The 23,046-nt window shown below is 39.9% G+C and overlaps 1 protein-coding gene across 15 annotated transcripts in view; it reads left to right on the plus strand.

The window, feature by feature from the left end:
- Window positions 1-23,046, plus strand: part of LOC122871139 (ELKS/Rab6-interacting/CAST family member 1-like) — a 139,608-nt gene that overhangs the window by 16,575 nt on the left and 99,987 nt on the right. For 9 of the 15 annotated variants that reach the window (XM_044185843.1, XM_044185831.1, XM_044185829.1 and 6 more), the window contains 8 exons: window positions 9,665-9,921; window positions 10,038-10,209; window positions 14,025-14,099; window positions 15,723-15,878; window positions 16,961-17,053; window positions 18,561-18,728; window positions 18,860-19,027; window positions 22,605-22,742. In XM_044185843.1, the coding sequence (XP_044041778.1) occupies window positions 9,665-9,921; window positions 10,038-10,209; window positions 14,025-14,099; window positions 15,723-15,878; window positions 16,961-17,053; window positions 18,561-18,728; window positions 18,860-19,027; window positions 22,605-22,742 (1,227 nt within the window). The remainder of the gene's footprint in view (window positions 1-9,664; window positions 9,922-10,037; window positions 10,210-14,024; window positions 14,100-15,722; window positions 15,879-16,960; window positions 17,054-18,560; window positions 18,729-18,859; window positions 19,028-22,604; window positions 22,743-23,046) is intronic. The other 6 variants (XM_044185835.1, XM_044185842.1, XM_044185837.1 and 3 more) reach the window with 1 other exon arrangement.

The raw sequence follows: 23,046 nt of genomic DNA on the forward strand, positions 1-23,046 counted from the left end.
GTGCATATTTCTGTGCATGTATTGTATGCTCTGTACTTCATCTACCATTTCTATTTTTATCAAGTGCGTATGTTTTGTTAGCATGCAAAGGATTTGTGTGTGTTTTATGGAAATGGAAGGTACTTATAGTAGTATGATGTCAAAAGTTGTGTTTGTGTGTCGGAGAAAGTGCAGAAGCCAGTAGCTTTTGTACTTTTACTGCTGCACTGTTTTCATTCTCTTCAATTATTTATCCTAATAGTCAAGGTGCTGGTTGGGAATAGGTGTGTGTGTGTGTGTGTGTGTTAGTGTGTGTCTACTAGAGAGGGAGAAAACATTTCTCCTCTATGATAATACATACATACAACATAAATCTCAATGAAATAGTTTTCCGTTTGTTAGCAGGTTTTACAGACTGATTCCTGATCAGTAAGATCATATCATTGTATTGGTAGAGGACTATTTGTAAAAATAAATGCCATAATTGTCGAAATAATATATGTATATTGGTTCAACCCAGAGGTTCCGTTTTTGGTTTTGGTTGAAATAAGTGGCAAACCTACTAGCTACTGAGGCCAGGCAAAAGGTCTAGGCTTGTCTGGGCTGTCAGCGCTTTCTCTCAGTGTGTGTGTGTGTGTGTGTGTGTGTGTGTGTGTGTGTGTGTGTGTGTGTGAGTGAGGAGGTTAATCCAAACAGGCAGGTGAACACAGTGCCCGTTACACCTGGGTGGCACTTTGCCTTCAGGTTGAAGGTGGGATGACACAGATCGAGAGATGAGACAGAGAAGGAGAGATTGTCTTTCCTCTCTTCTCCTTCCTTATTCTGTCATCTTTATTTTTTTCTGCCCTTGTCTCTTTTGCTCAAAGCAACAAAGTTAGAGAGACAGAAAGAAGGAGGCACAGACAGGCACTTGAGTGTATTTTCCACTCTATGAACATGGCAGTAAATCAGGCTTTGAGGTTAATGTGTAAATTCATGGTGCCACCAGAACTCCGATCCTTTGCCTGGAAATGCTTAAAGCATCTGAAACAAGTTAAATAATCAGAACCAAAGACGTTTATTCACTTGTTTTCATTAGAGCACGTTAAATAATTGAATTGAATTGAATTAAAGACTAAAACACATAACAGATATTTTACTCTAAATTTACTGTAAATGCATCTTGGAACTGTTTGTGTGCTGACTGAGTAAAGAATTATAATCACTGCTCAGTGTACTTAATGTTATTACACCTGGATTTGAACTGAGCATCTTGCATTTCTAATTTCATTACTCCAAACTGGCATTGAGCTTGTCCTCATGGGTTCAGATTAGTTGGAATCCGATAGAAGTGGATGGTGCCAAGTGTTTCCTGTGTGAGATTTCCATTTACTGTACAGAAAAAAAAATGTTGCCAGCAAGAGTTTCTGTGCCAACTGGCTGCAAAAAATGCTCGACTGGCAATCTGTATACTAGCATAGACCTGGAGAGAGAACGAGAGAGGGGGCGGAGAAGAATGGATCACGAAGATGGATTGAGATGTAAAGATGTGTAAAATGTAGAGAGGAAGAAGGAGGAAATTAGGAAAGTGGATAAGAAGGATGGATCAAACTGGAAAGTTTGGGACAAGTGCCAGGAGGAGGGAGGAAAGGAGGAGAGATGAATGGATGGCACGGACGAATTGAGCTGAAAACAGCAGATGCAACGTAGAGAAATGGAAGGGCCGATGGATGTTGATGTGATGGTAGAGAAATGTGTGAAGAAGGAGGGTGGATGGAAAGATAGAAGTGAAGTGATTGATGAAGAAAGGAGAGAGGGGAAAATAGGGAAATTGTAGGAAATGTAGCATTATTGTGCTGATTGCATATTATCTTGTTATTACTAGCCATGTTGGTAATAATTTCCTTTTCTATAAGCCATTTGTCTTAGTCTTAACCATAGCAAGTGAGCAGGTATATAGAATCATAGCAGATTTGATGGAATTCAGAGATTAACATTTAATCTGAATTGAATTTTAGTTTTGATGATGACTGCTGGGTTTTCTTGTTAAAAACGTGGATGTAAATCTCTTGGATGGGAGTTACAGATGAGGCAGAGGAAGGGGCAGGATTTATGTAAAGTGAGTCAAAGAGAAAAAGCTGAACACACACACACACACACACACACACTCACAAGGATTCTGCAAACATTTTGTGCATTCCTCAGGAGTCACGCTTCTCAACTGCAGATCTTCTCAACTCTGCAATTGCATGATTCTTGCAATTCTTGGGTTGAATCCACATGGTTGAATACACTTATTATAAGTTGCTTTGGATAAAGGCGTCAGCTAAACAAAGGTAATGTAATCTCTGCTGTCTCTCCTCTGTTCTTTGATGAAATCAGTCAGCAGATTTGATCATTAGACAAATAAGTTTGTGTGTTTTGCCAATCTTATCCAACACGAGAACATTTGGATGTTATCTTTGTTTCTCTGTCTAGTGGTGACTCACTTGAGATTGTGGGTAAAGTGACCAAATGGCCAAAGTGCCCTGACTGGAGGATCTGTGGGGGACTCTTAAGGGGAAATTCCAGTTTATTATAACTTGGGTATTATTTTTCTAGTTGTAACCATCATTTTTGTTGGTTATGAAAACATTGTAGTTGCATACTCAAAGCAACATCTCCAAAACAAGTAATTGGGAAAAAACAAGACTGGTCAAGTCATTAGACAGGTTGTAAACAAGACAACAGTGACACCAGAAGTGAGCACACTGGAAATGTTGGTGATAATCCCTCATTGCACAAGGAAACTGTGTACATGCACAATTACAATAAGTACAGTAGCTCAAGGTCAAACCAGGAAGCAAGTAAATTGTGATGAATGTCAGTTTGAACAGTGTGCGTGGCAGTAATACTTTGTTTTTTCGTTTTATACTGCAAATAATTTTAACTAATCTGAGGGATTGCATACAACCTGTATGATCGTCTGATTGTTTGTGTTTCTTGACCCATCTGATTTCTTTTTAGCAATGCCTGATTCTCAGCAATTATCTATATCTGTCTGTAAGTACAGTGTTCTTATTACAGATAAAAACAATAACCAGAACTATGAAAATATAACCAAAGATGCAATTAACCTTCATTTTCCAGCTCCTCTAAATTGGGAAGTCCACAGATTTGAAACTGCAACCTTAAAGGGATTTTCTTTTAGGAATTTAGCTACTTGTTCACCTTCCCCAAAATCTAAAGTAGGGATGTTTTTGTGTGCAAAAGACAGAGACACTAATCCAGCACAATATAATTTTGGAGCCCATCCTTTCATCAGATGTTGGGTAAGATGACTCTCTGATTCTATTTGTCTGATGACCAGATCAGCTGATTTAATCAAATAACCGAGGAAGAGACAGCAGAGCCTGCCCCTGCCTGTGTGAGTTTCTCTTTAAATGCTGGCTGTTCTACAGTGAACGGTGGAGGGACGGATGCTGGACTGGGCAGATCTGAGTGTGAATGTGTTTGACTGTGTGAATATGATGCAGGACAGTCCTGGAAAAGACAGCATGCAGGCTCAGCAACATTTAAAAAAAAAAAAGTCATTTTTTTTCTGCCTGTCTGTGTGATACATGATACAACGGTCTTTAAAATACAATGGCATCATCTCTCCGTCTCTCTCTGCCTACCTTGTCTTCCTCCTTCTGTTGCCTGCAGTCTGCACCTTTTATCCTCTGCTCATCAACCTATGACTCATTATTCCTTTCTCTTGTGTGTGTCTGTGTGTGCGCTCATGTCAGCATACTGTACGTGTGTGTGTCCAAGTTCATGTACATGTGTGCGACGCTAACTGCCCCCACCTTTAGGAGTGCACATGTCCTAACTAAAAAATAAAAATCTTCAAAAATGGTTTATTTATTGCGTCTATTATCTCTGCATTTGAATGTGTTTGTGTGTGTTTATGTGTTGGGTGGGTTTTGTGTGTGCGTTTTTCACACATGAATGCTCATCTGTAACAGATGGTCCTCAAACCTGTGTGTTTATTTAGCCAGGATGGAGAGATATGTGAGAAAGACAAAGAGAGAGGGATGGAGAGGAAGAGGGAATAAGGTAAATATGAGGAAGATAGCGGGGGAGAAAAAAGGCAGATGGACAGAGGGAGGGAGGCAAGGGAGTACCGATGAATGGACTAGAAAGGGCAAGAAGGAGATTCATGGAGAGAATTGAACTGAGAAAGAGAGGAGAGAAAAAGCCTTCTATACTCAGCAGTCTTATAAAACTTTAACTGTAATGCGGAGAGAGAGAGAAATAGCACTCTTTTCCATCTGGTTTCCTTCTACAAAGGCACAGTGTTCATTTTAGAGTGGAAAGAAAGAGAGACAAGAGAGATTTGAAACTGAAAGGAAAGAGAGGGTCAGTTTTCCCTCTTTTCCTACAAGGCTCTGATTTTGTGAGTTTTCTCTCTCACTTTCTCCACTTTCTCTCTCTCTCTAAGTGTTTGTGTGTGTGGAGGCCTGTGGTAGCCATGTCTTTCCTTATAAGGAGTGGGTTTGGGAAGAGTTGGTGAGGAATGAACAGAATTACAGTACAGTCACTCCCCTTTTTCTCCTGCTGCTTTTTTCCCTACTCTGCCCCTCTAAAATCTATCTATATACCAGTCTATCTGTCTGTCTATCTGTCTGTCTATCTGGTTCAAAGAGACATGTGTATGTTAAATAAATGTGACTGCTGCAATGTTTCTTCTCTTCTCTCCTCTCTGTCTTTAAACCCACATCTGTTGCATCTCAAAGTGACTGATTAGGGTCAACTTTTCTCTCTCGCCTTTTCTCCCTTTCTCTCTCCCCTCTTGGCCATTTTTTATTCATTATTTCCCTTCCCTTTCATCCATACTTATTCTTGTTTTCCTCTATTGTTTTCATACGTATGTACAATCTGATACTGTTTTCTTCCATCAGCTCCTTCTTTTGGAAAATCATTCGTCATTTTTAAAAAAATGTTTTATTTTGTCCTCTTGATTATGTTCTTCATGCTCCACCTTTATCCTCAGAGAAAGAAGAGAGAGTATGTTAATCTCCCTGTTGTCTGATGCCTGAGTGGGCGACGCTTTCAAACTGCTCACAGTCATTACACACGCACGCACGCACGCACGCACGCACGCACACACACACAAAAACAGCATGACCACTGCCACTAACATTATGTCTGCGTGTGGGCATCATCGTGTGTGTAAGTTTGTCCATCCAAGTGTGTGTATACTGTATGTGTTTCTGTCACAGTGTGTGTCTGTTTGTGAGGGGGGGAAGCGTGACTCACCCGGTGAGCACAGAATAAGCGAGGGATGAGACGGAGGAGTAATAACGGAGAGCTGGTTAATATTGAACGACAGATGAGCAGCGGCCTGAGGGGGGGATGATGAGTGGACGGAAAAATTGTCACCATATTCACAAACGGATTTTCTCTTCTCAACTCTTTTTCCTCTAAATATGGATAGGAATTATGTAGACTGCTCATTAGACAACGAAGGATCATTAATTTGTTTTCCTATAGATGTTTTTTTTTTGCAACTTAAATTCAGTCATGTTCTGTTGATATGAATTCATGTTTTTATATTCTAGTTGAATTATTTTTCTGCTTCCAAAGATACAGTAACATCCAGTATATCCAAACCCTCTATTGCTGAAGCAATTCAATTTGTGAGAAGCCCATTTTAATCCTTCTAGCGAGGTGAATTTGTGTCTCGACCCGGTGTAGAAAGGTCATGATCATGTCATGATGAGCAACCTCCATGCTGCTGAACACTGGATCTCAATTTAATCACGAAACTTTGCTTAAAGCAGGGCTGTAATACGAGGATTTCCAACCAGACAAGCAACCTATGATGAAGCGACATAGGTTGCTTGTCTGTAAGGATTCACAAGCAAAAAAGAGATGGAACCACTGCTGCAGCTTCTTTGTGCGACATTCTGAAACTCATTTCAGGTTCTTCCTCCAGCTTTGTGGTCATGAAGAAACCCAGAAATGCTTAAAAGTTCAAAGAGTTAAAAAAAGAGAATGCAGTACAGCTGATAGTGGTGTTTTATTGCTATCATACGGATCATTTGATACCTCTGGGTACGTTTGTTTCAGCTTAACTGAAAACAGGAGGCCACCAGCTCTAATCAGAATCAGGCAAAAATACAGATGGATGCTGATGGAGGCTCTTATTAGCAGCTTCTTGGGGGACGCATCTATTTGCATTTATTGATTTCAGTGGCCACTAATGTTGTAATTTGCCAGTGATAGATTGCTAAAGAGAGTTGCTAAAAAGTTTGCAGTCTTCCTAACCTGATCTAAGCAATGTCAATTCCCTTTTTCAAGGAGGCTGTTGGAGTGCATGTAAACTGGTTTTTGAGTAACCTGGTTACTTAAGTGCATGTAAACATAGTATTTACATTCATCATGAAATTTGAGGAGTTGACAGACAGTACACAGACATGTCATTTCAATCTGATGTACTCCACTGTGTATACGTAAATGCATTCTGTCTTATTCATAAAATAGGAGGACTGTTCAATAAAACTAAAACTGTTAAACATCACTAGTATTAAGATAATTTCCCATCTTGCACTTGTTTCCATCAGCTTGATGAATTTATCTGTCCCTCCTTTTGACATCTGAAGGAAATATTTGTTGATTTGTTTCTTGATTTGTCTTCTTGTTTGTGTGTTTGTCACATTTTGTACGCACTTGAGATTTGTTTCTCTGTCTTGCTATTTTATCATTTGAATGTGAAAATAAACTGAAAACTGTTGTGTAAATACCTTATTTTATTATATATGTATATATTATATAAGATTTGAATTTCTTTACACGTTTTGTTTTACGTGCTGTTGCATGGCTTTTTTGTGTTAGTGTATGTAGTAACAGTACGTGTGCATGTTTTTGGATGCATGTGTGTTTGTTTTGAGTGATGGCCGACCCTCTCAGTCCCCTGTGTAATCAGGAAGTGTTTGACAGGGTCAGAGGTGAAGGAGCCAAAGACGACTCAGCAGAAACTGAGAAGAAAAACACAACTTGTATTCTGACCCTCCCTCTATCTCTCTCTCCCCTCCTCTTTTCATCCCTCCTTCTCTTTCTGCTGGACACAATTATCACGCTGTTTTCTCTGACTTCTCTCGCTGCCTTCGCCTTATCTCCCTCTCTGTTTTTGTTTCTTTCTGCTTGCTTCCCTTTTATAATTCACTCCCTCTTTTCCTTCTCTGCCTCGTGGTCTGGCATTTCTCCGCTCTACATTCCAGCTGTGTGTGTGTTGGGGGGCGGGGGTGATTCTGAATTCTTTATATGTAACCCTTTGAAGTTGTGTGTGTGTGTGTGTTCATACTGTATTTGCTTGACTTCATGCCGAAACACACTGATATGCGTTTCCGTGAGCAAGACTATTGAGTCAGTTATTGAGGGTTTTTGGTGCGTGTGTGTGTGTACTCACACTCTGACATACTTTTGGATGCTTGATGTGAGTGTGTGTGTGTGACTGTGTGTGTATGTGTGTGTTTTCCTGACTGATTACAATATATAATGATGCAAGTAGGCATGCATGTGCATTTTTTAATGCCTAAATAGCACATGAAATATACTTTATCCTATGCATATTACTGTAATGAGTGTGTGTGTGTGTGTGTGTGTGTGTGTGTGTGTGTGTGTGTGTGTGTGTGTGTGTGTGTGCATGTGTGTTTCTCTCTTATGTTTATCCTTTTGGCACACTTATAGCTGCGTTTTTCTGTTTACATACTATTTATATTACTAACTATGGCTACTATTAATAACTATGGCTGCAACCAATGAGTAATTTCTTTATCTATTAATCCACTGATTATTTTTGCTATTTATCGATAAATTGCTTATAGGCAAAAGGCAAAGGCAAACTAATTTATATAGCACAATTCATACATGAGGCAGTTTTGAAGAGCTTTATAGACATTTAAACTTCAAAAGGAATCAGAAACAAACTTTAAAAGATTGAATAAAAGAAAGTTTGAACATGTATATACATTTAGAGGCAATCCTGATAAAAATAAGACAAAACAAAACAAAAATAAAGCGATAAACATTAGAAGACAGCAGAAAATAACAGTCCTTTAAGCTTGTCAGTTGGGGCACACCTTAGATCCTCTGGTAATTTATATTAAATGAAAAAGTGACAAAAGTCTGTTGCAAGTTTCTAGAGGCCAAGTGGGTATCTTTCAGTTGCTTATTTTGTCTCAACAACAGTCATAAAACCCAAAAGCATTAAGTTTACAATGAGATGCGATACAGACAAGCTGTAAATTTTCACACTGGGGAAAGCAGAACCCATTAATGTTTGTATTTGTTTTTGATAAACAAATAATTAAAAATTCAATTAAAATTATTTTCAATAAATTTTCTGTTTATCAACTAATAAATCAGCTTTGTATTTATGCACTATTCAAAACAGATTTTGTGCAACTTTTTTCATCGTGTGGGTGGGTCAGTGTTTGCATGTCTGAGGGAGGAATCATAGTTGGCATGGACACAGAGGGATTAAACCAGAGAGGGAATATTTAAGCGTACTTTGTGTCTTCTTGTCTGTGTCTCTCAGTCTTCAGGGAAGTCCTATAAATGTCAGAGTCCGCTGTCAGCACGTGTGTGTGTGTGTGTATGTGAGGAGCTATTCAATGAGTCAGCAGACCAACCTTCTCACCCACAAAAAACACACACAAAGTGATACAATAAGGAGATAAAAGAATCAAATATAAAAATGTTTGTTAATCAGATTTTGTTCTGTACAATTGTCTCAATAGAAATATAGAATTGAACACGACTGGACAAGACACAGCCGGAAACATGCAACATGCAACATAAAGCATCATCTCGTTCTTTTTGTGCGGGCATATTTTTTCTCTCTTCTCTTCCTTAATATCTAAGACTTGTTTTTCTTTGTCTCCCCACTCATCTGTCTCTTTCCTTTAATCCTGCTCTTTCCCTCATCATTGTTGATTAATGATAGCTGCAAGGAAGCGATATCATCTCTTTTTTTACCTCTTCAATTTCTTTTTTAATCTCCTGTTTACTTCTTCTCTTATTCGTGCACTTTCTCTCTCAGCACTTTGATACCTGCATTATTTTTATCTCTAGAAATACTCCATGACTCATGTGGTGATGACCTGGATGTTGTTCAGGTTATGTGTGACGCATTTGTAAAAAGCTTGGGGACATCATAGTGACAACATACACATACACACACACACACACACACACACACAGGGGTAGTCATGTCACGTTGTCCTCAGCCATGATGGTAGTGGTACTAACCTGCCAACACACTTTTATAACACACTCACTCACTCAAAATGACATACACATGCTGTATGCTGTCTCAGTCAGATAAAAAATGTCCGGCATGCTCTGGGTCCAGGGTTGTTCCCCCAGTCGGACATTGCCAGAACACTTTAAAAAGGAGGTGGAAAAATGTCTTCCTTGCTATTGATACAAAACCAGCATCACTGCAGCAGATGCCCCAAAGTGATGTCTAAGTTAAGAATACCTTTTTACCATCAAATTACCACAAACCAGTTGACACGCATTGAACTGAGGGCCTTTAGGGGCCAGGCGCCCTGGGTTGTTGTGCAGTTTCTGGTCTGTAACCAAGTCTTCATATGGGCCGTAAGTTTGGAAAGCCCAAAATCTCCTGTTAATCTCTTACATTTGTAACTCTAAATTTAACTTTTTTCTCTCCCTCCAGCATCTTCAGTGCAACATCCAGGCTTTACAAGATGAGCTCAGAATCCAGCGGGATCTGAACCAGCTCTTCCAGTCCGATTACTCCGAGTCCGGTCACCTCGGAAACCAGCCCATCCCCCCTCAGGAAATGACAGAGGAGAACTTCCTGCGTCTCCATGGCGAGTACGAGCGACAGGTCAAAGAGCTCTTCCTCCTGAGGAAGACTGTGGAAGAAATGGAGCTGAGGATAGACACACAGAAACACACACTAACTGCCAGGTAAAGATAGATAGCAATGTGAAATTTACTAAGTTACAAGATTTCGGGGGCCTCTTGCGGCCATTTTAGGCTGCCTACGTGTGAAGTGGAGCTTTAAATCTATTCTTCTCTAACAGGGATGAATCCATAAAGAAGTTACTGGAAATGTTGCAGAGTAAAGGACTGTCATCACGGGCAACCGAGGAGGACCATGAACGAACGAGGCGACTGGCTGATGCTGAGATGACCATCCACCAACTGGAGGGCCTACTGGAGCAAAAAGACAAGGAGATGCTACAACTCAGAGAGGTGTGTGTGTGACTTGCGAAGAAGAAACAAAGTGCATTCAATCATTCCCATGTGTGCGGGTGTGTGTCTGTATATACAGCCAGATGTGAGTGTGTGCAAATCAAACCATGTCATATTCAGGCAAGGCCTTTGGCTGTTTCCACTCTTGGCTCATAATTCAGTGTTAGTACAACACAGAAATATCAACACACACACACACAAATACAGGAATGCACTCTTTATCCTATTTTTCCAACTCTCTCCTGCACGAGTTGTCTGTTTTCTAACTCTCTCAGCTGTTTTAACTGTCTGTTCATCATTGTTTTGTTGTTTTGTACAACAGCTTCCTCTAGTGGTAAGATGTTGTTAATGAACAACAAATTATCAAAGATTAAACTTTTCAGTAACAAAATGTTTCATTTCAGTATACAAAATACCTTTGATACATCTTTCCTGGACACATTCATTTTCAGAAGCAACAACTCATATTAAAGTAACAAGTAAATGGAATAGGGTGAAAAAACAGCACTGAATTACAAAAAATGAGTTTAACAAACAGGGAATGAATAAAAATGTTTATTAATCAATGATTGATAGCCTTTATTGTCCCAGGAGGGAAATTTGTTTTCACAATCTGCACCTGCTCATGTCTCACAAGAAAAACATACAAATACATGATACAAATACAGTGTGAAAACATGCACAACAAAAATATTTTGATACTAATACACTTATGTGTTTGTCAGTGTGCAGTTGATTTTTTTTACCTTTTGATTTTGATTACAAAAGGACAAATACAGTATAACATTATATGTCTGATAATAATAATTATCTTAAACAGTTAACTTGTTTTGTTATGAGCCACCAGGTTGACACGTGTTTCAGTTACACTGAAAAATATACAAAACAACTGATCTCAGACCAGCCTTTTATGACCAGCTCTAAATGCACCATGGGCCACAGCTGTGAGGGAGAAACACACAGAAACACACACACAAGATCAAGCAATGCATCATTAAATGTATCATAGGCAGCAAATTACTGAGAAAGAGAGTTAGGAAGCAAAATGAAATTGTTTAAAACATAATTAGGAGATACAGTCTCCTCAAACTATCACATTTTCTGGCCCATGTTGCTTCACATTGCATCAGTGTGCTGGACAGAGTTTTTGTTATTTGACAGTATTTGACAACAGACATTGTTAATTGCAGAACAGAAAACACCTTAGGGAAACCGGAATAAGATTATGCAATATCTGGAAGATAGTTTCAGTATAGGTTAAAGTGAAAATTACAGTAGTAAATGATGTGTCTATTGCGCATTTGTCTTGCAGACTTCCTGCTGCACTGCTGACACTCTTTTCACTAATTAACAGACCAGTCCTTCCAACTTCCTTTTTTACATTTTTTTTATTTTATTTTGCTTTTGCAGATACAAGCTTCTGAGAGCCTAGCACTGATCTGCAGCTACTTCGGAATATATAAGAAGCTGATTTGTGTATGTTTGAAGTCCTTGAGCTTTAGGATTGCAGTCTCATGCTGAGGAGGTTATTATTCAGTCTCTTCTTGAAGGCATGAACACTGCTTGATGTGGTGTCTCGACTGCAGGGGGAAGGCTGTTCCATGTTGTTACAGCGGAGTGGAGAAAGCTCCTGTCAAGGCATTTGATGTGAGCCCTAGGGAGTGACAAGGCATGTCTTGGTGGTAACGTCGGGGTGGTTCAACCTGGGAGATGAGCTGAGGGTAGCAGTGCTTTCAGGTCTGCTGGACAGTTGGGATTATGCATCTTGAAAAGAACAGTTGGTGCAGCAACTGTTCTGCGATGGCTCAGCTTGGTGATGCCATAATCCCTTAGGGCATAGTCCTCATCCACGCCAATGCTCTTTAGTGCCTTTTTCTGGATGATATCTAGCTGCCTAAGTGTGGTTTGTGAGGCATTCATCCAGGCAAGGCAGGAGTATTCCATGATACACATTTGCAGATGTTGGACAGATGGCTGGTCCACGGGAGTTTTCTGTCAATGCATAGTCCTAGAACTTCTATCTGCTCACTGAGCTTGATATTACTGCTCCCAAAGAAGAGATCAGGGCAAGATGGATTCCTCTTGTCCTGTACAGGATCATTAATGGCCTTTGACTTGCTGGGCATGAAGGTGACCTTCCAGGCACCAGACCACTTTCTGATGTTTTGCAGGTCTTCGTTTAGGCTTGCTGCCTCCTCAGACCCATTCGATGATGTTATGGGTGCAAAGATGGTGGAATTATCCGCATAGAGAAACATGTTATTCCCACATTGTTCCACAACATCATCTATGAAGATGGAGGATAATAATGTGCCAGACAGCTGAAAACAGAGCAGTATTTTCCCTATTGGGGATGGAGGTGGAGTGAGTCTTCTGTATGGAAGCAAAGAAAGACTGAAACTGAAATCCCAACAGTAATTCAACAGTTACTTCATATGTTGTATTAGCAACACATTAGCTCCAGACAGCTACAGTAGCAACTGTAGTATAGTGGCTAGCTTGGTTAGCAGTAAGCTGACTTCTACTACTATCATCACAAATCTTTTGCAATGACTGCATAAATACTAATTTTACCTGCAACACTCCCCAGGAAGTGATTACCAAACAAGAAATCTTTTTTCAGGCAATATCTGAGTGTGTGCATGAGTGTGTGCATGAGTGTGTGTGTGTGTGTGTGTGTGTGGGTGGTCATGAACATTCATAGCATTCATACTAGCGCCTTAAGCCATGGCACCATACTATCCCTTTCACGTATGTGTGTTTTTGTGCTTCCTGGCTCATGCATTAGCTGTCTTTGTTAGCCTCTGAGTGTGTTTCCTCCAAAGAAAAGCAGTGGTGCATACACTGCTGCGTCCTCCCCTCTGTTTTCATTCCCGCCCTCTCGTACTCTTTCACCCTGTCCTTTCTCTTTTTGTGCCTTGACATCTACCACTACGCTCCCCCTTTGCTCTCATTTCATTTGACTAGTTAGATGTTATGTGGTAACAACAGCCAGACAGATAGGATTTCGTTGCATGTAGCTCAGTAAATTAGGGTAGTTGAAATTTTGACTAATTGTTTGAGAAATTTGGGGAATTTTAGGAAAATAAATCTAGTGTAGATCTACCAAATTCTTGCAGGGTTTTCCGTATGCTGCTGTAGAAGATTTAAACTGGTTTTCAAGCATTTGAAGCCAGAAGACTGGATTTCTTCATTTGAATTGAATTTGTGGTTTAATTAGGACTTTTTTAGATTCTATACTATTCTGAAACGGTGTCAGCTTAGTAAGTGCCGTTCCTAACAGGATGTGGGATGGACGGATCGACCCAAGGAGGCTGAAAGCCAGCACCTTTGCGAGAGGGAAACAACTCATTCCAGCCCCCCCCTCCATCCCTGTCTCTCCCTCTTTACCTGTTTCTCCCTCCATCCCTATTCAACCTCCTTTCCACATGTCTCCCCCCTTCCAACCCTCTCCTCCTTTCTCCCTCTCATGCCATTCCTCACTGTGTTCCTCTCCCTCCTTCCCCGCACCTTCCCCTCGTTCTCATCGCCACTCCATCCATCCCGTCGTCCTCCCCTCCTCCTGTCCTCCCCACTATCCCTCTTTCGTTGTCGCCTCCTCGGTCCATCCTTCCCTCCAGCGCTCGCCGTCCTTCCCTGCTCCCGCTCCACGGCCTACACCCACCATTCAGCCCTCCCTCCATACCTTTCCGTCAGTTGTTGTCGCCTCCTGTCCTGGCCCACGACCTTCTCCTCAGTCACCTCATCCCTTGCTCCATCCCTCTGTGTCTCTCTCGCTGTCGTCTGCTGACCATCGTGGTGTCTGTGTCTCTCAGGAGCTGCACAGGAGATATGAAGCAGCTCCAGAATCAACAAAGACCAAGGCCTTGCAGACAGTCATCGAAATGAAGGTAAGCATGTGTTGTTGATTATTTCATGTAAATGTGTGTCTGTGTTTTATATCAAAATCAGCATCACTTTATTCTATAGTATGATAGCTGTATAGAAGCTTGTTTCAGAAATACAGAACTTAATGCAAATAGACTATGCAATAAGCTTCTTGTGATGTCTGAATATCCTTGCTAATATGTACATATTAGCTTATTGCAGATATATAGGTATCGGTATATACGTCAAACTAAAAAATGTTTAGTTTACAACATCAGCTAATCAACATAACAGATTCTTTTTAACATGATTATATAAGTAGAGGGTCTTCTGATAGATTATTGTAATATTAGTTTTTCCCATATTTCCCAGCCCAACCCAAAGTGGACAGTAAAAGTTACCTTTGCAACATGTCAAATTTCCCTGGTGCACTAAATATTGACACACAAAGGTAAAAATGATAGCAAGCCTGTTTGTTGCACAATAAACTTTGTTACTAAAATGCCTGTGTATTAATTTTGTATCATAAAGCCTTAGTTTTTTTCTTTCCCAAAAGTCCCTTGACCCTGCATAAATATGGTCATAAATAATGCATATTTACTTGCATTCATTAGTTAACTGTGTAGATGGTGTCCTGCGTCAGTCAAAAGTTTGTCCACAATCTGTTGCAAACATGCTTTTTGGAAATTTAAACACAAACCCACAGCATGTTTTTTTAGTACAATTTCATTAATATTTATCATGTAATAACATGCTAGACTCAAAAGAAGAGAATAGGAGTTTCCAAACAATACCAAAACAATGATCAGAACTCCCAATATAACTCAAATTGCTCCCTCTGGTGGAGGTACTTCCGCAGTTTGTCACAGTTTTTCAAACCTGCAATATTAACAGCATTAAAAGGAAATGGGTGTTTCTGGCAGCCTCCTAAATGTGTCCAGTATAAGACATCAGATGGGACAGATCTGACAAATTAAAGGGTATACCTAAAGGATTGAAGGGTGCATAATGCAGACATGTTCACCTCAGTACAGGTATTGTTCATTTTCAGCTAATAAGCTCAAGGCTGTATAAATTCCCTATTTATTGATATTGATATTACTTACACTTCTATTACTGCTGTGCAATATCCTCCGTCTCATTATAACCTTAATAAGCTACACATAACTTGACAGTTCATGCACTATTACCTTTACCGTATTATTATCATCATCCGGTAAACCTACTTGGTACGTCACTTACTTTATTTTATACTTATACCCGCTTGGTACTTAATTTATTTTCTGACCTGTATTATAGTGTATTATATTTTTTGCTAGTACTTCTATTCCTGTGTGCACTGATGTAAAAGCGAGCTGCTGTAACAAAAGAGTTTCCCCTCGGGGATCAATAAAGTATTTCTGATTCTGATTCTGATTCTGATATATTCTGTAAATACCTCAGTATTAGCCTGTTCCATGTTCCATTCTAGCTGTCTAGCTGATATTACCTTTCAAATGGACTTTCTTTGATTGACTTTCCTGCTCTGCTCAGATGTCAGAAATACCAAAGGAATACATTTCATTTTTTGATAATATTTATGGCACAAGTACAGTAAACCACACCCGGTCTTTCCTCTTAACATGAGCATGTTGATGTCCTGCTAGGATGCGAAGATCAGCTCACTGGAGCGTGGCATGAGAGAACTGGAGGAGGAGGTGAACATGCTCAAGTCCAATGGAGCCCTGAGCTGCGAGGAGAGGGAGGAGGAGATCAAACAGATGGAGGTCTACAGATCCCACTCCAAGTTCATGAAAAACAAGGTGACAGACACACACACACACACACACACACACACACACACACACACACACCTTATCTGCTTGTCTCACCATTTTTTCTTTCCGTGTTTTGAAAGATTGCAGGATTTTTCTTGCTGGGAAATAACTCGACTTCTTTACACTTGACGGATACAACTTTAGTGTCAAGAACAAAAAGGGTTACTATGGGAGCCACGCTCATTAAAACAAACCAGTACTTCTGTCATGTGGGGAGACGAGACAGTTTGGGAATTCAGTCGATTTTTTTTCTTTGTTTGCTTCTTTTGCTTGTTTGGGTTGAAATGTGTTTGTTTTTGTTTCTAGTGGTTTTTGTGGAAGGAAGACATTTACACCTTTTTACAGTACCTTTTCTTTCTTTGATTTTGCCATTGTTAGCATGCATTCTTATATTTGTTTAGTAATACACTAAATGCCTTACATCCTTGTTTTAGCAATACAGACATCAGCAGCAGTATCACTATCCTAGATTTTGAGTTTGGGTACGGATTACATTATTTTATGTATGCTCAATAAAGTTAGGTGTTTAATTATATAAATATTGTAGAAAAAAGCTTCCCCAAATAAGGTTGTTTATGTGAGAAGCCTGTTACATGACTCTTGGCCCTGCAAACCTAAGAAAAAAGAAGCATTATTCTCACAGATGATTTATTCCTAAAGCAAATCTGAATTAACACCTTGTATGATGTATGAGAACCTAAAGTTTGTTATGTTTTCATATGCCAATCCACTCATGGTCTTCCATGTCATAAGTTTGACAGACAATAAAACTGTGCTACTTACTGACACACATTCATACTAGTACCTGATGGTAGCAGTGATGCAGGGTAGGATGTAAGGTAGGTGGTTTTCATGTATTATTTCAGCATGTGAGGTGTTTGGATGTGCCGTATGCTTTGGCAAACACAATCACTCTGGTTACTCTCACTTGCCCTGGCACACATTTTATGCAGAGCTGTCAAATGACAATAAGCTGAGCCTTGACATGAGCAGGTTTATTTTGCCTGACTAATTTGGTGAGCAGCTGATTTGTTGTGGTCATGGTGACGCCCCTCCTCTCCTGCCAGGTTGAGCAGCTGAAGGAAGAGCTTACTCACAGCCAATCAGAGAAGGAGGAGCTAAGGCAACGAGCCAATGAGCTTCAGCGGGAGGTGTCTGCAGTAAGAGACACATCTCTGTGCTCTTTCTTTTTTTCTTAGTTTCTTTCTTTCTTCATCTCTCGCTCTTTCTGTCTCCCAGGTTGACTAATGGCTTCTGCTTGAGTAGAATCCCAGTAGTGTGACTGTGTGTTCAGACAGCAGTAAGCAACTGTAACTCTCAAATGCCGTTCACTCTCAGCAGCTGACACAAAGTACTATTTTATTTTGAGAGTAGGAGAGCAACATGGTAAATCCATTCATATACACTACATTTTGTCATTGTGTCACAAGCTATCATCACTTTATTTTCATCTTGCGGTTGGAATATCATATTGTTGATAAAATATGCCATATTAGCCCACATTGATCAACACCCTGTCTTAGTACAGTAGACAGACAGTCAACTGTATCAACCAAAGCAGGACCTGAGTCTAAACTGAATGTAGTAAATGTAAACAGAGATCAGTCCTTTTCACAATATCGCATTTTACCTTGTGCATTATATCCAGGTGTTGAGCAATTGTGGCTAAGTAACATGACTACCTAGGGTTGCAAAGATGTATTTGTCAGTTGTGTAAATGTACTAGGAGACATTATTTTATCTTTATTGTGTGGTGATAATGACTGTTGGAAAGTCACAGTTAAAAGTAAAATTCATCCCTGAGCAGAATAGAGGGACCTTGCATGTGATTTTGTGTTTTGTTCATATGAACAGGTTATGTAGTCTTTACTTCCCATTCTGTCTATGATCAATGGCCGTTATAGACAGTAATAGTTGTTTCTAGCAGTCTGAACTATACAATTACAAGCTGAGACTTCAAGCTGAGAATCCAGCTGTGCTGTGCGGCAGTATGCGTATCTCTAACCTGCTTCTCTTTCTTCTTGCGTGAGGTTTCTCTTTAACTAGTGGCTTGGATTAGTTTGCTTGGTTGGTTTTTATACTGTATGACTGATTTTCCTGTGTGGTTTGGGTCCATTCTTTTTATGTTAAATCAACTCCCAAAATTCACTCCCATTCACCTCATTGAGATGCCAAAGGAACTTTAACTGTACAATTTACAGATATTAAACCATTTCCCCTTCTTTTTTTGTATCATTTTGCGATAACTGAAAGAATCGACCCTGACCCTCTTGTACAGTACTAATAAGTAGTTGAGAAGTACAATATATGCTTTAATAGGTTTGTCATACTGCACTGCCTTTGATGTGTGTCTGACTGTTGTTTGCTTTCCAGGAGAAAAATAGATAGTTTTTCCTTTTACGTAAAAAAGTAAATGTGTCTACATTATACTTGAACTCACAGCTTCCTGAGCATAAACTGACAGTAGCTCTTGTAGAAGGCCACGCACAATATACACTGTGTATTCTAAAACTAGTGCCTAGAGTGCTCACTTAGTAAAGCTTGTAGTGGATTTTAATACATTTTAATCCAAGTAAACATGTAATCCTCTCTAGTACACACTCTAACTGTGTCTTTCTTCTTTCCATCTCCCCCTCTGTCTTCATGTCATGTGTGTGTGTTGCTCAGATGGAACAGGCAAAGCAGGACCTGAGTCGTAAGGACAGTGAGCTGTTGGCTTTCAGGACCAAACTGGAAACTCTGAACAATCAGTTTTCTGACAGTAAACAACACGTGGACGTACTCAAGGAGTCACTCACTGCCAAGGAACAGAGAGCCGCTATACTACAGACTGAGGTACAGTTACTCTTCTACTAGTACTTGTTGCTGTATGTAATCTTACTATTACTTATCACAATAGTGATCTTTGATTTGTAAATATTTATTTCCACTGACTTTTAATTATGTGTGTGTGTGTGTGTGCTTAGGTGGATGCGCTGCGTCTGCGTCTAGAGGAAAAGGAATCTCTCCTCTCTAAAAAGAGCCAGCAGATATCAGAGTTGACAGAGGAGAAAAGTACTCAGCATGGAGAGATCACCGACCTTAAAGACATGCTCGATGTCAAGGAACGCAAAGTCAATGTACTGCAGAAGAAGGTAAGAAAACACCAAATACTTCATTGATCTCCAAAACAAAGTGGATGTCAATGCATGTAAAGAAAATATATTGATTTCAAATGCACACTAAGGTGGAACACATGTACATAATGCAAAGTTAAAATCTTTGTGATCCTCTTAAATGTTTGGAGCTGAACAGTCATTGCTGTGTTTTTGCAATTAAACAGTGTGAGCACTACAGTGACGTCATCCTTAATGGATTTCCTGTTTGCAACATTTTATAGGTGGCGCTATTTTTGTTGTCTGTTTAGCCATGGTGGCTATGGCTTCTCATGCTACCTACCAGTACTTGCCACTAAAATCGTAGAACTCATCACTTCCTATTCAGCAGATTCATTTCTCCTGGAAAGACTTTGATGAGTGATTCTGAGAACAGCAAAACTGTGAAAACTTAAATTGAAAAAGCTATAGGTTCAATCAGCCTGAATAGAAATAGTGATCACAAGAGGCTGAAAGAGCTTTTATTTAGATGAAAATGTTGTGGATTATAATTATTGCCTAAAAATGTTTTGGGAAAAATGATGGATGACATACATAAAGACACATGCAAGTCACTCTTTCATTGAAATCTGCATGTACCAAGAATGTGATGTTGTCATGTAATACTACAACCACTAGATGGGGATGTAAGACAGTGTGTAGTTTGGGAGCTGAACCAGACAGATGCACAAACAGACAGACAGGTGAGCAGGCAGACAGAAGGACACACAGACAGGCAGGAATACAGGTGCTTTCTGCATATTTTGGCCACTTTAAATGTGTTTTTGGGTTTGTATCTCTATGGGGATGCTGTCAGTTAGATGGACGGGCTGGAGTGACCCCCTGTCTTTGCTGTCTGGCACACACACACACACACACACACACACACACACACACACACACACACACACACACACACACACACACACACACTGGCTTTGGATGGATGGGTGGATAAAGGGTAAAGGAGGGTTCAGACAATTGTTTAGACAGTAACATCTAACAAATTAAGTGTAAAAATGACACAAAAAATTATACAGTTGAATTCTCCCATTACTCTCTTGCCATAAAAATTCAACCTCTTCCCCTTTTTCTCCCCGTCCCTCTAGTTGTCACTTGTAGAAAAAAATGGAGAGTGTGAACAGATAATTGATTGAGACAATCAAGCAGACAGACATAAAGCAGGACAGGGAGGGGGAGGAGAGACAGAGTGTGTTTGAAATCAGATGCATACTAATGAGTTCCTCCTGTTCAATAAATGATGACCTCTGCCGTCTTCAAATAGAATACAGTCCAGTGTCTGAGACGGAGACAGAGATGCTGCTGACTCCTCGTTTATCTAATCTGTACTTATGATTTCCTCAGTTCTTCTCTTTTTGCATGTGGAAAAACTAAAAATACCTTCTTTCTGTTTCCACTTTGTCCCCCTCCTTCTCCTCCTCCCCCTCTGTCTCTCCCTCTTCATGTTTTTACCTGTCATTACACGTTAGTAGTGAAGGAAATTACCATGAGTGCATATGATTAATTGTGAGGGTATTCTTCTGATCTCCCATCATCCTCGACTCTTTGTTGTTAAATGTAATTTTCTGCTATATGTGAGGAACATCATGACATAGATGAAGAGAAGCATCAGCTGGTTTTTGTTTCGTTAACATATTCCAGTTCATTATCACAGACGATTTTGGGACTAAAATAGTACAAGACAGGCATTGAGTGTGTGCATGTGTGTGTGTATGTGTGTGTGTGTATTTGTAAATACAGTATATGTGTGTGCATGTGTGTGTGTGTGTGGCAAGCATCCAGCAGTTGTCAGTTTCAGGAAGTGCAGACGGGATCAAAGAGTCTCACTGCCTCTCAATGTCAAGTGTGTGTGTTCGTGTGTGTGAAAGAGAGAGAGGAGGACGTGTCAGTCAAGCTGTCAGGTGAACAGTTGATTAATGAGGTGCTGGAAATGTTTTACTGTATGAGCACACACACTCACAATCTACAGTGGTACTGTAAATGTGTGCGACTCACCTGCAGTGGAGGTCAAAGGTTACATACCAATCAGAATTTTTTGTGACGGGTTGTCAATCGCTTGATTTCCTTTCACTCTAGCAAAGTGAAGGAAAGAGAGACAGAAAGAGAGGGAGACTGAAAATTCTCAACATTACATAAGCTTTCCATCTCTCTCTTTTTTCCTCAATTTGTTATTTCTGTGCTGTTCAACCTTTTGTTCCATCCATTTTTAATGAATACCACAAAGTTGACATAACTCCTTATCTTTGTCTGTGATCTCTCTCTCTCTCTCTCTCTCTCTCTCTCTCTCTCTCTCTCTCTCTCTCTCACACACACACACACACACACACTCACACACACTCATTATGGGCTCAGGGAAAGAGTGAGCCCTTGATTTTGTGTTTGAACAGAAAATTAATCTGCTACCAAATCACTGTGAGAGGAAACAGGAGGAGGCAGGGAGAAGGGGGAGAAAGAGGTGGAGGTAAAGAGAGCGTGTTTTTGGAGTAAGGGTTAAAGGTAGCAAAGCTTAGGGAGAAAGTTTGTATTTTACATCCTTTTTCATAGGTTGAAAATCTCCAGATAGAATCACATTACACCCCTTGAACATGAAGTTGTCCCTTGTATTCAGTGTAGCAGGTAGAGACTTTTATGTTTGTTTTTGAACAGAAGATTCACCTGCTGTGAAATCAGTGCAAGACGAAACAGGAGAGAAACAGGGAATGTGGGAGGGAGAAACAATGGAAATAAGGCTTTTGGTTTTAACCTCAGTAATCTTGCATGCATTTCTTGCTGTTTGTGTGTGGTTATTGACTGACAGAGAAACTCACTCACTTACACTAATGGGTGGGAAAAGGGCAATTTCACCCGAGGAGTGGTCCTCAAATGGGAAGCCAACATATATGTAGTAAGTAATGAGCACTTAGCAGCAAAGTTGCCCAAAAATCCAATCAAATCAAATAATCAAAAGGCTTTCAATGATTATTGCTTTTAGTATGACTCTGACAAATAAACATCAAATAAGTCATCTAAATCATCATTATTTGTTTGATAGATATTTGTCTTATCATAGATTAATTAGTATCCACATTTACAGTGTGCCATATTGTAAGAAACAAGAAATTGCAGTTGCAAAAGAATTTCAAAGGAAGAACCAAAGGAGAACATTAAATTAATTGCAAAAATTCAGTTCATGTTTATAATACATGCTTGCCCATATCACATACCACATGATTTAATACTTAGTAGAGTTCAGTTTAGTTTATAATTGTTCAGATTTGTTTTAATTTTATAGGCTGCAGGTCTGTATCTTTGAGTCACATAGATTTTTGTTATATTTGTTGTTGTTTATGATTGTTATTAAAACTAATTTAATTTTCAGTTAAGTTAACAGTTATATTTGCTGTTCGTCTGTGGGAATTCACTATCGTCTGGGCTCTGGTTACACAGTTGCCCCAGTGTTTAAGAGCCGATGCACTTGCCAACATAATATAATTCTTTGGTAAATAAGTGAATTAATTCATCATCAACATCCAAAACAACACTGTTTATGAGTATTCCTCTCCTTTTCTCACTGTAGATAGAGAACCTCCAGGATCAGCTGAGGGATAAAGAGAAACAGCTGGGCGGCCTGAAAGACAGAGTCAAGTCTTTACAGACAGACACCTCAAACACCGACACAGCACTGGGAACACTGGAGGAGGCTCTGGCTGAGAAGGTACACACACACACACACACACACACGCAATGCTGGTCAACCTCAGGTCAACTCCCGAGCAAGGTTATATTAATAAAACCAGTGTGAGCAAAACCGCCGACCACCCACGCGATGACCAAATGACTCGGGATGAATGGAAATGAACCAATAATCACATTGGCTGTTTCATTATTAAATCATTCACAGCCTGTGTTCATAAAAGATTAGGAACCATCCAACATGCAGTCACATGGCTTGGATTGATGGGAATAGAACCAACAACCACACTGTCACTGCCTGGGTCTAAACATGCAGGTGCCATAGC

The sequence above is a fragment of the Siniperca chuatsi genome, linkage group LG23 (genome assembly GCF_020085105.1).
Source record: "Siniperca chuatsi isolate FFG_IHB_CAS linkage group LG23, ASM2008510v1, whole genome shotgun sequence".
Classification (NCBI taxonomy): Eukaryota; Metazoa; Chordata; class Actinopteri; order Centrarchiformes; family Sinipercidae; genus Siniperca; species Siniperca chuatsi.